The sequence below is a fragment of the Engraulis encrasicolus genome, chromosome 11, assembly GCF_034702125.1.
Source record: "Engraulis encrasicolus isolate BLACKSEA-1 chromosome 11, IST_EnEncr_1.0, whole genome shotgun sequence".
NCBI classification, from domain to species: Eukaryota; Metazoa; Chordata; class Actinopteri; order Clupeiformes; family Engraulidae; genus Engraulis; species Engraulis encrasicolus.
This window is the reverse complement of record NC_085867.1, coordinates 16,867,079-16,882,548: the sequence shown is the minus strand read 5'-3', so window position 1 is coordinate 16,882,548 and position 15,470 is coordinate 16,867,079. Positions and strand designations below refer to the sequence as shown.

General features: G+C 43.5%; 1 protein-coding gene across 1 annotated transcript; it reads right to left on the bottom strand.

Annotated features, from left to right (window-relative positions):
* Positions 1-252: 252 nt before the first annotated feature.
* LOC134458692 (chemokine XC receptor 1-like) lies at positions 253-13,407 on the bottom strand. Its single transcript, XM_063211121.1, has 3 exons — positions 13,369-13,407; positions 1,161-1,906; positions 253-547 (listed from the first exon to the last, which is right to left on the bottom strand). The coding sequence occupies exons 1-3, from the start codon at positions 13,405-13,407 to the stop codon at positions 253-255; spliced, it is 1,080 nt and encodes a 359-aa protein (XP_063067191.1).
* Between the last annotated feature and the right edge of the window lie 2,063 nt (positions 13,408-15,470).

Genomic DNA, 15,470 nt, shown 5'->3' with positions numbered 1-15,470 from the left:
ATTATGAATTATGTTCGTATGGATGCTTGTCCTTGGGGTGTTAGCTCCAGGTAATAAGGTGTAACGACACCCCAGTTTTACTATGTGTCCTGCATCTGAACAACTGAGCCCCGAGGAAGGTCCATCAACCAACAGCTTGGCAATTTACTGAACAAAAGGATTTAAGTGCATATATTTTTCTTTCACAGTATTTGTCCGTCATATCATCAGAATCTCCAAACAAGTCCTTGTCATAGAGTGGTGGCACACAGACTAGTACATAGACCCTTGTGATGGCATGACTATCATTTTGGTGCGTTGAAACTCCACACTGGCTTGTGGTGGCCGCGGGATTTTCTGGAAAATCACTGTCAAATGTTTTCTAAACTTTACTCCAACGAAGGCGTAGAACACAGGATTGAGGCAGCAGTGGGAATAAGCAACACATTCTGAAACATAGTAGGCATAATCCAGGTTTATGCTCACGTTGCATTCATTGAGAGGGGGTAGATGTGCAAAGGTCTTCAGGAATATCACTATATCACCCAGTGAGCAGACGGACCGTCTTCTGATTGGCTGAGCAGGTGTCCTTTATTCCCCGGTAGCAGGACACCTATGATGTCATGCGGGTGTGCGGGCGTCCAAGTTGCTTCTTTTCTAACTTTCTGGCAAAGTGCCGTTACTAGTTCTATCGCATCTGGTTGTCTAGTCAAGACCGCGTCGTTAGTTCTATCGCATCTGGTTGTCTAGTCAAGACCCCGTTACTAATTCTATTGCATCTCCTTGTCAAGTCAAAAACCCAGTCGTCAATTCTATCGCATTTGGTTGTCAAGTCACCCCAACATTCTGAGCGCGTCCTTAGGCTATGCCTCCGATAGAGGCGCGTCTCACTAGATTAGGAAGTGGTGCCCATAGCAACGTACCAAGCGCAGTGGTGAATCTACTTTCTCACGAAGCCTTAGATCAACTTATTAATAAATTAATAAATTAATAGGCCTACTTAAATGCTGGTAACCGGGTGATAAGCGGAATAGCGGCCTTCGAGGTGTCCCGATATCAAGGGAAAATGGACTTGGCGAAGCGAACAGCCCTTCGGCTGCGCCGTCGGGCTGTTTAGAACGCTCCGCCTCGTCCATTATTTCCCTTGATATCGGGACACCTCGTCGTCCGCTATTCCATACATATTGTATGGTGCCCACCCTAGCACAAACACAACCACAATGACAAAAATCAATTTCACTGTCCGAATTCTCTTACTTGTTGGTGACTTAAGGACGGTCTTCAATATTCTGGAGTAACAGAAACACATAATTCCAAAGGCAAGGAAGAAAAATGCATTTTGTTGATATGCTGCATTACGTTTCCAAACAATGTTGTCATAGTGGCAGTAAAATATGTTGTAATGCTTCTGCACCTTGCTGCGTAAGGTCGACAGCAAGGCCGCAGCGAGGCTGACCACCCAGATACAGACTGACAAACACAGGGCGAAGCATGTACGTTTTTCCCCTCGGTCAGACAAGGGATACACCACCGCCCTGTACCTCTGAATAGTCATCACAGTCAAGAACAACAAACTGCTGTAGAAGCCTGTGTAAAACACAAAATTTACAGCTTTGCAGGTGAAGTCCCCAAGCAGCCACTGGTATGAATTATAGTAAGCCCAGAATGGTAATCCAAAGGTGAACATGAGGTCTGACAGAGCCAAGTTGAAGATGAAGCAGTTGGTGATGGACTTGAGGTTCTCATACTTGAGCAGGATTATGATCACCAGTAGGTTTCCAATGAGGCTGAGGAACGTCACCACACAGAAGACCACCGGAGTGGCTATAGCTCCAAATTTGACGACATTACTCTTGTCACAGTCATCACTTTCATAGTCAGTAACATAATTGAAGTTGGTTGTATTTTCCATTTCCTTCCTAAAAGACTGAAAAAAGTGAATCAGTGATAAGATATGTGATATGTTGTATCTGCATTCACATTTGTACATCTGGCTGTATGTGCATATATGCATGTTTATAGGCCTATCTACATGTAACCTATACTGTATAATGCACTTGGGCTTATACTGACGCTAAACTGTATTCCGGTTCCTGTTTTTATAGCCTACTGTGTAATGACAAAGTTCAATGTAATCCATTCTAATTTTGTTTGTGATCGCAAGACAAACATCTGAACAAGTGAATTTTACATTGATCTACGCACAAGATATAAACCACTACCTTTACATTCAAAGTGGTACTTTCAGTGGCTTACTGATAGTGCACATCTACATCTAGATAGGCCAGTAGCCAGTGATTTCACCAAACTCTCCATCCAAGGCCTCAGAGTTGTTAGCTCAGAGCAGGGCCGGTTTTTAGCATAGGCCGGCTAGGCGGTCGCCTAGAGCGCCATGTGAAGAAGGGGCGCCGAAATGGCGCTCTCCTATGCGTAATTTTGCGATATGAAGTTTTTTTTATGAAGTCGCAATCAACAAAGAGTGGCGAAAGCGCTCCTCACGGCAAAGCGCCCCTCAGCCAATAGTAATATCTCTTCCAACTGTCTCTGGGAAGTCTGTGAACCAATAAACAGACAGTTCTGAGAAAGGGGGCGGGACGAGTGACAGCGTGCGGTCTGTTTTGAATTTGGAGACTCACTCGAGAGACAGAGGGGGCAAGCGCAAACAGTAGTGCTGCTCTGCTGGATGGAGATTATTATGTTCTCATTAAACCACTCATTGCATGATGCAGGAGTTTCAGAGGGTGTTTTGGAACTATATGTGATTTAATCAGCAACCGTTTGTGATTATGGAAAGCCTAATAGTTATGAGGTTACTATTTGGAATTAGAGAGAAAAAGAGCTTTGTTTTTGATCAGAGAAATCGCTAGTTAGCATGCTAACATTAGCCAAGTATGCCAAGCAATGAAATCCAGTAAAGTAGCTGTTAGTAGCCTACTCACTACTCACTAACACCCACCTGATATCGTAATACTTGCTTAGGTTGACAAGCAATGTAAAGTAAGACTGGTGCAATGTTTAAAACAATTTTAGCTGCCATATCTCCTTCCATCCACATGAATTACCTGCTTGTTGTAAGCTTAAAAAAACATTAATTTCCAGACCAGAATGACATAGCCTACATTAATCATGTACCATGCACAGCAGACAAGTGAGGCTATTTACTATATTTTGTATATTATGAAATTCAATAGCGTGACAGCTCTTCTCCCTTTCTCTCACCCTGTCCCTCCAAACACATAGATAGCCCCCTTCTCATTCTCCTACTCACAAATGCACCACTATTTCCAGTCCAGAAATTAAATTGGTTTGGAAGACAGCACAAATGTGTAGCTTATTAAAATTGTTATGCTGCCATGCTTTGTGATGCTGTAGATAGTGTAGATCAATGCAGACCTCCTTGGTAGGCTTATTGTCTACACATGCATTTTACATGCAAATGTACTGTATCACTCTCCTGGCATTTCAATTTCACGTTACAATTCAAACACATTGATAACCTCCCTCTCATCTGGGGTTGGGGGCCCCACCACCATCACATCCAACACACCACACAGTGAAGCTACTTTCATGCGACTCAATCTGATGTGTTGGTCGCCTGTCAAAAAGAACCTGTGAGGTATAAGAAAGATTTTTTTTTTCTTTCAAAGGTAGGGGGGAGGGGGGGCGCCAGAAATCAAACTCGCCTAGGGCACCAAATAAGCCAGAACCGGCCCTGGCTCAGAGGGTAGCATACATTAATCAAGTTCTGTAATACACCTGCCCCTAGCACCAAATGAACAATCTGGGCCCCTGGTCCTTGGCTTGAAATGATAGACAACATCGAAATAATGTGAACATTCTCAACAAAAAAACGTCAACAAGAAGACACTTTCCATGAGTATTTTAAAATGATCACACTCTAAATGCCTAATTGCCCATGGCATTACAATAACTTCATTTCCAATTGTTTTTAGGGCAGCAGTTAAAATACATATTTTTTGTATTCATAGCCTACAGCTTCTCAAATCAATCATTCACTTTTCAAGAGCATTTGCCTTATAGCGTATGTTACTGTGGGAAAATTCACACAAACCACAATCAACACACAGGAATTCAATGCCATCTGATGCTAAAAAGTGTAATGTCTCGTACCTGATCTCAGGGATCCACTGAATGTTAGCCTACTTTCTTACTGGTCTTTTGTTTTCTGTTTGACTTCATCCTTCGTCCGTCCCCCATTTTAGTGTGTGTATGTAGGTGTGTGAGAGAGAGACAGAGAGAGAGAGAGAGTGGGTGTGACGTCACAACAGAAATCACTACTCTACTCTGCTGTACCGGTACTATACCTGAAACCACTCTCTCGCTCTCCCTAGTTCTGTTTCTCTCTCTCTTTCAAATTGGATCGTTGATGTGACTGTGTGGTGTGCTTTGCTGACACAAGTGGTAAATGAATAATGTTGTGATGTCAAATAGTGAACATTTTTCTACTTTCTGTGTTCATAAAGCCATGTACATGTTAATGAACAAAATTCAAGAGACACCGCACACTGCTTACTTTTCTTAACTTTATTTCTCTGAGCGCGTTTCGCCCAATGCGCTCAGAATAGAGCGAACCTGATGACGCTTTGGGCGAAACGCGTTGTTCGCTCAGAGAAATAAAGTTAAGAAAAGTAAGCAGTGTGCGGTGTCTCTTAGAATTGTGGTCATTGATTCACCTTCTCCTGCCTCACACCTGCACCTGCATTGCTTAGGGCTTGTGCACAAGCCCTATCTTGCACTTTGACCATGTACATGTTACACAGTTCCGCTGAGGTTTTCAGTTCTGCTTGTTATCGCCTCTTCACTTCTGCCTGACATTCAATAGTTTTATTTTACTGTCCACTGCCAGGTGTGGAGACGTCACACTTGCTGTTGGCTATATCCAGTTCTTTAAAAAGAATAATTCAAATAGCCACAAGTGAAGGCAGGCGCAGGGCCATGGTCTTATCATACCCTCATACTAATGTCATTCATGCAGTGGATCTGGCATAGCCAAACGGAGACGGGTTTACTACGGGAGTTAACTGTCTTGAAATGTGAAATGCCCAAGCTTATTTTACCAAATCGCTAACATTTGGATCTGACATCAAAAAACAATTCCTGGTGGGACGGGTGAATTCCGTTGAATTGTGTCGCCCTCCCTCCACTGTTCAGTGATTGGCCGGTTGACTAGCAAGACTTAAAAGGTGCCAGAATTCATGCTACCCATTCACAAATGTTACCTTTACCACAAATACTTACCACCACCATTACATTCCAAGAATTTATTATGACTTCTCACACATAGAATAATGAAAGGGTCACACATTTTGCTCTTTGGATACTTTATTAATAATTAATAATCAACTGTTATTTCATCACCTCACACATACAATATGAATAGGCTATTATATATCAATGGTTGGCAATTTTGTAGACATCATGATGCGATCATGCAACTAAAACTGACACAAATCGTTCACAACCAACACAAATCGAGTTTACAGTATTTTTTAGTTCCATTATGTTAAAGCGATGGTTCGGAGTAGAATCACCCTAATGCCATTTGAACCGTGACACCCATCCACCTTTACACCCGAAGTGTTTTCTGCCGCAGGCTTACATCAACAGAGTTGTCGTGTTATTCGATGTTTATTCCGGATAGCTTGACTCAAGCGCATATGGATCCTGGGCACCGTCTCCAAACTTTCCCCACAAAAATAACATGTCATGACACCAAACTTCTACAGTATAACAAATGTGGTTTGTACTCACAAAAAGATGAATTTGAAACTTTGTACATAGTCCAGGAGTTTATTAGTAACAACACACGAGACGATTAGCTTTTCTGCTGCTAAACATCCGTCCGTCGACACACCCGCTTTTCGTCATATCATTTTCGCTGTATGGAAAGGCTCGTGTTGAAGATATAGACCTACACAAAAGGCCTATCAGAAGTCTCCGAAAAGGGCTCTCTTTTAGTGGTGGCACACTGGCTAGTACATAGACCAGGGGTCTGCAATTAAGTTTGGACGTGGGCCAATTTTTTTTCAGACATGCACTCCCTACCTGTGCACACCTATGATGAACACTAATGAATGATTACAAATGGATGACTAGAAATTGTCCTTCAGGATTTGTTTGTATAGAGCAGAATTCATGTTTACTTCGATCATGGCCGGTCGTCAATGTCTTTAGGCAGCAAAACAGCCTCAGTTCAAACCATAAAACTCCGACCACCATGTTTAACTTTTGACATGGCATTATTTTTTTTAAATCAAATGCAGTGTTCATTCATTTCAGTTACAGGAGGCTCCCATTTAAAAAAAAGTTCAACTTTTGTGTCATCTGTCCACAGAATCTTTTTATGCATTGTCAATATGTTTAAATTTCAGCAAATTTGAGACAAGCCTTGATGCTCTCCTTGTCAGAGGTGGCTTTGGCCTTGGAACTCTTACACACATGCAATGTTTGCCTATTGGACTATTCTTCATTCACCATCCAGTTTGCAAATGAGAAAATGACTTCACAACTGAGCTTTTGCAAGACATTGAAATATAATGCTGTTGTCAGTGATGTCATCACAACGCATTACTTCCCGGTGCGAGGCCACACGCACAAGTGGAGGACGCAATGTCACCTATTGGAACGCACACGTTGCGTTACTTTTCGAACTCTTGGATCCACCATCACAGTCTTTTTTGAGTATAATCTAATTTTAGTTAGACAGACGCTTACAAATATTCACCACTACACCATGCTTTCTCCATTTGTGGATAAGTCTCACCATGATTTGCACTGCAGACATCCCAAATATTTAGAAAAGGCTTTGTAACAGTCTGAAACATGTCAATTATCTTTTAGTATAATCTGCTCCTGAATGTTGATGGATCACACTGTGATGTCATGGGTTCGATATGTCCTACACTACACATTGTCAAACAAATTTTCAAATTCAAAAGGTCTGGTCGCAGCCAGACTTCAGCAGCTATGAAATATAACTCAGTTGTCCAAAATAATAGATTAATCACAGTTGTATCTATACCTCATCATTTAACAAGGGGGGAGGGGGGCACACTTTTTCACACAGGCTCGTGCAGGTTTGGAAAGCATTTTTTTCTCTTAAATGAAATAACCATTGAAAAACTACCTTTTATGCTTACTTGAGTTATGCTTGTCTGGTGTTAATATTTGTTTGGTGAACTGAAAAGGTTAAAGGACCAGTTCAGTCAATTTCAATTTCAATTGTAATGCTCACACTACCCTGGACTTGACCTGAGATTTTTTTTCCGTCTTCTTCAACCGTTTCCGAGATCCTGGTCATTGTAATGGGGGCAGCGCTTTGTTTACATTTCAAAAAAACATTTTTATTTATTCCCAAAAACATCCAAAAGGTTATAAAACATCAACAGACAACTAGCAAACAGCGGTACCTTTTGGGAAAATATTTGGAGTAGGCCTATGTTTTTTTTTTTTTTAAATGTAAACAAACGCTGCCCCCATTAGAGTAGCTCATATCTCGGAAAGGGCTGATGCAATACAACAGCATATTGAAATGGACTGAACTGGTCCTTTAGAGAAGATGCATAACAACATGTGTGGGGGAACACAGAGTACAGCATACTTTGTATAATGAAACGATTACGAATACGATTACGATTACGATTACGAATACGAATACGAATACGAATACTTAATTGTCCACAATGTGGAAATTTGTCTTCAGTTTCACCACAAACAAACAATTAAGCATTATCCTCACAAAACACATATCAGACATTTCAGATACATTCAGACATTCAACACAATACATTAGTTGTCGAAGTCTTCAACTTCATGTTCGCTTCGTACAATGTGGGGTTTGCAGGATCATTTGCGTATATCGTAGTTTGCATATATCGTATGATGCAGGGTTTCTATGTGTCCATCCTCTCCTTCAGTTCTGCTCCATAGGACTGGGCCATGAGTATAAGAACAATACCAAGGTACAACATGTTAATTGATCATGTAAATGACTGCTACATGCTGCTTTTATTACTCATAGTAATGTAAAAGTTTAATTTGGGGGTGGGGAAGGATGGGGAAATAACCTTGGGTTAGATTTGAACCTGGGTCCTTGTATTTACGTACAGTATGGCACTTTGGCTTATGGCCACACTTTTTCCATCTTCTCTGCATTTTGTCCATTGTGGGTGCTAATCCAGTGTTAAAGCACACGACCACATGTGGTGTTATGTAATTCTGACCTGTCCATTAAATGAGAGGCATGTTATGATTGCGTGAAATTGTCTTGTCCAGTCCTAATCGTGACGAAAATCACATTGACAAGGTTTTTGCCTACGTGCTGCCCAACCCACCTCACTCTATCCAGGCTGCTCTTTTCGTGTGTGCGTATGTGTTGGATGCCGATATCCTTGATGAGCTCTCCACTGACCCCATCTTTATTTAGTGGTGGAAGGGTCAAGGGTGGGATTGGCCATTGAAGCCACTCCTCAGAAGCATTCTTTCCTTTTTGTTGTTGTCATGCCAGGCAGGCAGCCCAGGTCCCTTAGACCTTGGAAAATGAAGAGGGGACTCGCTGGCATTGGAAAATCCACTCTATTTTGCATTCCCTCTTTTGAAACGGGAGGATAAGAGGCCATTAGAAGTCTCTTTAATCTTGGGGATGAGAGAGGGAGGTAGGGAGAGAGAGAGAGAGAGAGAGAAAGAGGAGGAGGAGGAAGCCTGTGTCATTTGTAGATAAGTTGGCCTCATCACTCAGAGGGCTGATGAGTAATGGAGATGTGATGAGACGTGTGGCACGGCACCTCCATCTGCGTGTGTGTGTGTGTGCGTGCGCGTGTCGTATGTTTGAGAGGGAGGAGGTGAGAAGATGAGAGGAGAGGAGAAGAGAGAGACGAGGCGGTATGCACCTCAGCCACTCGGACCATGAATTTCATCACAGCCCCATGGAATTGAAGTGAAGTGGCTTTGTATAGCCATTTCAGCAGCACACCACGAGAGGAGACAAGGTGACTGAGAACAATTGGTGGCACATCTATACAACATAGAAAGGACAAAAGAGATGCATACAGTGCTGGTTCCATACAGTATTGAGAACTTCAGGTGTCCGCATGGACAAGGACAAGCGATACGTAATGACAGGCTACAGACATACAGTAACTACATACAGTATTGAACACCTCATAACAGATATGGTGTGCTAACACACTATCATCACAAAACACCTTCTTATTCACGTACACATGCTCATTCACACATACAGTACAGACACCCACACGCCTACAGTACACAAACACCCACACACACACACACCTTCCCATACATCCACAACATGTACTGTAGGCCTACCTTACTGTACCTTGGCTCACAATGTGCAAAAAGCAGAATGGCATGAAACCGACCCACAACAATTGGGTTATAAAACCGAGCACTGCACACAGTAGCCTTAATTTTGCTGCGTTATGCAAGTCAGCTCTATTTTGAGCATATAATATGGCACAATTACACATAGTGCTAAATTCAACTCTCCGAGTGTTGAATGACTACTGTGGCGTTCATCCGACTGAATTTGAAGTGTTATTTCAACACCTAGCGAGTTGAAGTTAACACTGGTTACAAATAACACAGTCCCATTTGGCCTTGTGTATTTGATACAGTGTAGTCTATTGACACTGCAAACATGTACTGTGCACCTACTATATTGACTATATGAATCTATTCAGCAATGGTGCCTACAGTACATAACCTGTGGAGAAGGGAGCTCAAGCATCGCATTGCCACCGCTGCCTCATGTGCCTGCATCATTAGTGAGGGACAAAACAGGCAATGGTAATGCTAATGACACAGGCGTTTCCCCAAAAGGCTCCTCTTCTCGCTTGTTGTCAGGCAAATAAAAGGGCAGTTTGTAACGGAGAGAGGGGGACAGAGACCATATTTGCACTGCACTAATGCAGCGTTCATGCAATGCTTAGATAGTATTCTGGGGACCGATTGCACTCTAGAAGATGTTAAATCAACTCTCTAACTGTTGAATTAACACTGCATTTTTTTGACTGGGTAGGTGTCTAGCTTCCTCCTCTGACTCTAACTCTGACTCTGCCGACAGCTCTCACAATGGTGCCAATGTGTTGAGAATGGCTCTCATCGTGTGTGTGTGTGTGTGTGTGTGTGTGTGTGTGTGTGTGTGTGTGTGTGTGTGTGTGTGTGTGTGTGTGTGTGTGTGTGTGTGTGTGTGTGTGTGTTTGTGTGTGTGTGTGTGTGTGTGTGTGTGTGTGTCCTGACTGCAGGGGAGTGGCAGGATGGGAGTTCTAGGGGGGGGGGGGGGTTAGGGTGTTTATGGGGGGGGCATTTTATAGCTCCATCCAATGTAACATTAATTACGTACGCTTACCACAAGCCTGGGAGGACAGATGACAGACAGGCACCAGGCGCAAGGCGCCAAGCCCACTAGGAAAATACTGATGACCTGGTCATTAGCCCATTCATTGGTTATTTGGCATTTGGGTCCCGGTTGTTATTTGATCTGATTGGTTTGACTGTTTTGCCCCGTCCAGTCATCTTGACCTGCCACAAAATTAGATGACACAGGAAATGGGCTGGTCCAAATTCATGCATCTCGTATCTCACGTATCTCTCTGTCTTTCAGTCTGTCTGCTTTCAGTGTGACAACGTGTTTGTTTGTGCCATCCTTTGGTGTGTGCTTTTTTGTGCACACACACACACACACACACACACACACACACACACACACACACACACACACACACACACACACACACACACACACACACACACACACACACACACACACACACACACACACACACACACAAATGTGACTGGAAACAAGGCATGTTAAAAAAGAAAGACAGTGCATTCATGCAGGGCCGCTGACAGCTTTTGCTGGACCCAGGGCAAAGTCATCTGAAAGGGCCCCGCATCCAATACACAATGTAATGAGGCCCCCCCCCCCCCCCACACACACACACACACACACACACCACCACCCCCCAAACACCACCCCCACCCCGGTCAGCTTCCCTGCATTCATGGGTCTATGTCCATGTCTGTCTGTCATGTTTTTGGCATTTTTGTCTTGTTTAACTGATGTGTGGAAAGGGAAGGTGTTTGGACTATTTATAGACAATTCTGATGGGAGACTGAGAGAAATGCTCATTTGCATGGCTGTGACATTTCCCAGTAAATTAGTCAGACCATAGCCTGCCCTTACACATGAAATCAAAGGGAGCTGATTTGTCGAAATGTTCTTCCCCGGAGGAGGAGGAAAGGGTTGTGTAAGACTTGGCGGCGCACAGAGAAATCTGACGATCAAATGATGTAAGCGCTTGTGTTAGCCATTCATGACAAGACTAAGAGGGTGTCCTTTTTTTACAGGCCCCCCCCCCCCCCCCCGACGAAAATAGCATATCACCATTTTTGAAAGAGATGACAACACCAAATTATCAGTTCAGAGAGGATAGGAGAACACAGGCATTAGCATTTGAAGTCTATCAAAGGTGCAGGCGGATAGATTCGGCTCTCTGTTTTGTTTCGTTTTTTTTTTTTTCATCCCAGCTGTCACAGAAGGTTGTGATGTAGGCAGCAGTGCAAACAGTGGCGCGAAGTAATGAAGTGCAAAGGCAACAACATATCCTTATCTGCCTCTTCCTCTTCCTCTTCATCTGTAGCTTCCTCTTCCTCCTCCTCCTTCTTCTCCTCTTTCTCTTTCTCTTCCTCCCCCATTTCTCTTTCATCCCTTGTTCAGACTAGCAGTGGTACTGATGGTGACAGCATACTTGCATGCCCCAGGAAAATAGTATATGCTGTCGGTCACTCCTTTTTCTGTTGCTGTGTGTTCTCTTTCTTATGGTTGTTTACTACTTCTGCCAAGGAGGTAATGTTTTCGGTCGCGTTGGTTTGTCTGCCTGTCTGTCTGTCTGCCTGTCTGTCTGTCTGTCTGTCTGTTTGTTTATTTGTTTGTTTGTCAGCAGCATAACTCAAAAACTAATCAACTGATTTGGAACGAAACTTGGTGGAGATGTTGATAATGACCCAAGGAACAAGCGATTAAATTCTGGTGATGATCCGGATCGCGAACCGGATCTGTCCTATGTATCTAGACGCCCCTAGTGACCAGAAAATTGCGGGGACTCCACAAAAAAAGACAGAAAGACTTAGGGTGTAACATAGTCAAATGTTCTATCAAGCAGCTTCCTTGGCGGAGGTCTGCGCTCTCTGAGTGCTTCTAGTTGTTATTACCTCCGCCAAGGAGGTTGTTTTCAGTCACGTTGGTTTGTCTGTCTGTTTGTTTGTTTGTCTGTCTGTCATCTTACCTGATTCTTACCATCTGATATGCGTAGTGAGGCATGGGAACGCCCCCGCGTGACGTAGCCAAACGCAGCCAGATGATGTAAATCAGGTTATCTGTCATCAGGATAACTCAAAAAATTATGAACGGATTTTGATGACACTTTGTGGAGTTGTTGGAAAAGACAAAAGGATCAATTGATTACATTTTGCTTGTGATCACGATCTGGATTCAGGAATTTTTAAAAAGGATTCTTCACCGTTGCGGGATAGGGCGAGTTTTGACATTCCAGTTTCTAACTCCACAAAAATAAGGCAGAAGGACTTGAACATTTTCAACTTGTCAAATTTTCGGAGGTCTGCGGAGGTCTGCAGTCTCTGAGTGCATTTCTGGTTGTTGTTGTTGTTGTTTCTGGCTGCCGGTGTTGTTCAGGGTTTTGCCCCAAACACCAGGGCTTGCACCTACCTGACTCGCCTTGGATGAGTGATGTAACAAGGTGGGGAGCAGACAGTGTGAAAGAGTTGCCTCTCGGGGAAAAGCGGGGCAGGTGTGTGTGTGTGTGTGAGAGAGAGAGAGAGAGAGAGAGAGAGAGAGAGAGAGAGAGAGAGAGAGAGAGACAGAGAGAGAGACAGAGAGGGAGAGGCAGAGGTGAGAGAGAGAGTGAGTGTGTGTGTCTGTGTGTGTGTGTGTGTGCGTGCATGCACACTCGGGAGTGCGTGTGTGTAATGTATATGTGCGCGCGCGCGTGTGTGTGTGTGTGGGATGTTACCTCTAGGTTAATTAAGCCCAGATGCCTGACGGAGGCCAAGGGAGTGTGTTTCATGTATAAAATATAACCCGACAAGTGTGAGGTCACATCTCTAATTCATTACCAGTCAGTGACTCATATCAGAGCAGGTCACTCTATGGCAGGAGCAATGCTGTTCCAGTCCTCCATCTCTTCAAAGGTCATCTTTATTTCTTTTCAAATGATTGCTTTTCGTTTGGCTAATGAGCAAGGCCATACATCAGTTGAATGTATAAAAGATGGGGCTAGCCGTATATTATGTAATGCATGTAGCAAGGGGTTGTGGGATTTTTGCCTCCTGGATGTAGCCTGGCTTTAGAGGGTAGTTCACCATACCTCTAATTAGTCCATCTAGACAGTGAAAAGGTTGCCAATTAGGGATACATGGTGAATCGATGGAGGATGGAGTAGGTGTGGGGTACAGGTTATCCTTTTTGAGCGTTTCCTTTTAGACTTGGCAGTAATTCAAAAAGAAAATATACTTTATTTTTTTTTATAATCTTGTGTAATTCCTTTTATGTACCCTCATACCTGATCATTGGCTATTTTTATTGCAGCAATATACTGCCGGCACAAAAAGGAAAAGATTGTCTTCGTATGTCAGACCAGAGCTCAAGCAACACATTTCAGATGAGGGAGAGCACCGCCTGAGTCTAACTGCTCATAATTAGGAAATAAATCTGGAGGGGTTGAGTCAGACGACCTACGGAATTTGAAAATCATTTTGTCTAATGACCACCACTGGACAGAGTTTATTAGTGCCTGCGGGCAAAGACTGACAAAAATGGCACTAATAAGACTAAAAAAATGGCAAAATAATTTAACACCCCAAAGCAGACCTCCTATGATCAAGTGTGGCTCCTCATCACTGCCATTTTCATCTGTAGAAACAACACCACCGCTTGGGTTTTCCATCAGCATTTGCATTTCGCATCAGCAATGCAAATGTATAGTAATTCAGCTTAACGAGACACCCTCATCGTCAGCGGCCCCGCTTTGAGGCTGCCACAATTACTGTGCCCCTTCAAGTGTTTCCAAGTGATTTCTTATGTGGAACAGCTAATATGTGCCTTGGCAACAGGGGCTGCTGACAGCTCCGTCCGGGTCTGGAACAAAGTCATTTGGAAGGACCCCCCCCAATCAATACATAGCCTACAGTGTAATGGATAAAACACCCCCCCTCCCTGGGCCTGGTAGAACTGACCCCTTTGTCCCCCTTTGTCGGCTTCCCTGATTGGCAAGTTGGATGGAGTTACGCAGTTACTGTATTTATCAGGGAGTTCTGGCCACCCACTTCTTCCCACACTTCTGGGATTGGCCACCCACTTGCTTGTTTATTCCTTTTTTTACTATATACTCTGTGTGTGTGTGTGTGTGTGTGTGTGTGTGTGTGTGTGTGTGTGTGTGTGTGTGTGTGTGTGTGTGTGTGTGTGTGTGTGCGTGTGTGTGTGTGTGTGTGTGTGTGTGTGTGTGTGTGCGCGTGTGTGTGTGTGTGTGTGTGTGTGTGCGTGTGCGTTATGACAGTCATACCGTAGTGTGTGGTTGGAATCAGGGAGTGTGGGTGTAGAAAATATGTAATTCACCTACTCATTTCATTCAGGTGTATAGTTTAGTTATTCCCACAATGTAATCAGTCTGCATTTGGTCTGTATGTGGAAACACTATTGCCCACCATCTCTGTGTTATAATAGCAGCACTAAGTTAATTCAGTCAGGACCCATCACTCAGACATTTTCTATGTGTGACAGTTTCATGATCAGAGTGATCAAAGAGGAAAGGTTTGTCTTGAATGCAAGGTCTTCATTAGTCTGACTCTCCCCAGACTCTTGTGTAACGGAGGCTAACTAGCAGAGTTGGTGTAGAACGTTAGTAAACCTCCCTCCCTGAGCCTCATACAGTGTCGATGCCGTTGGGCTGGGGGACTGGTCCTTTAGTTCAGCGGTATCGTACTGTGCCTCCCATTTTCGAACCGATGTAGTTGACGAGGTTGCACGTTTGTGCCCCGAGGGGGACGAGCAGGTGCAAGATGACCTCCGTCACACTTGTGTATTTCTGCTCAGCTTCGTGAGCTCACACAAGGCCTTCGGATTCAGCCTGCTCCCAAACCAAAGGATCGCATTATTTTCGGAGATGTGATGTAGTCAAAAATTGAAATGTAGTGGAGAAATAAGTAAACGTTTATGCAACAATGGCCGCTCGCATGAATTAACTCATTGACCATAATTTTAACTGTATTTTCGCATCTGTGAGCAGTTACTGTAAAGTAGCAGCTCTTAAAAAATGTCATACATGTGTTTCCCCAATCACATGCAAGGATTTGAAAAAAATAAAACCAGGTCTTCGGAGATGTATGCCTATGGCGTAACTCCAGATGGATGTTCTGGCGAAAGTCAGGTT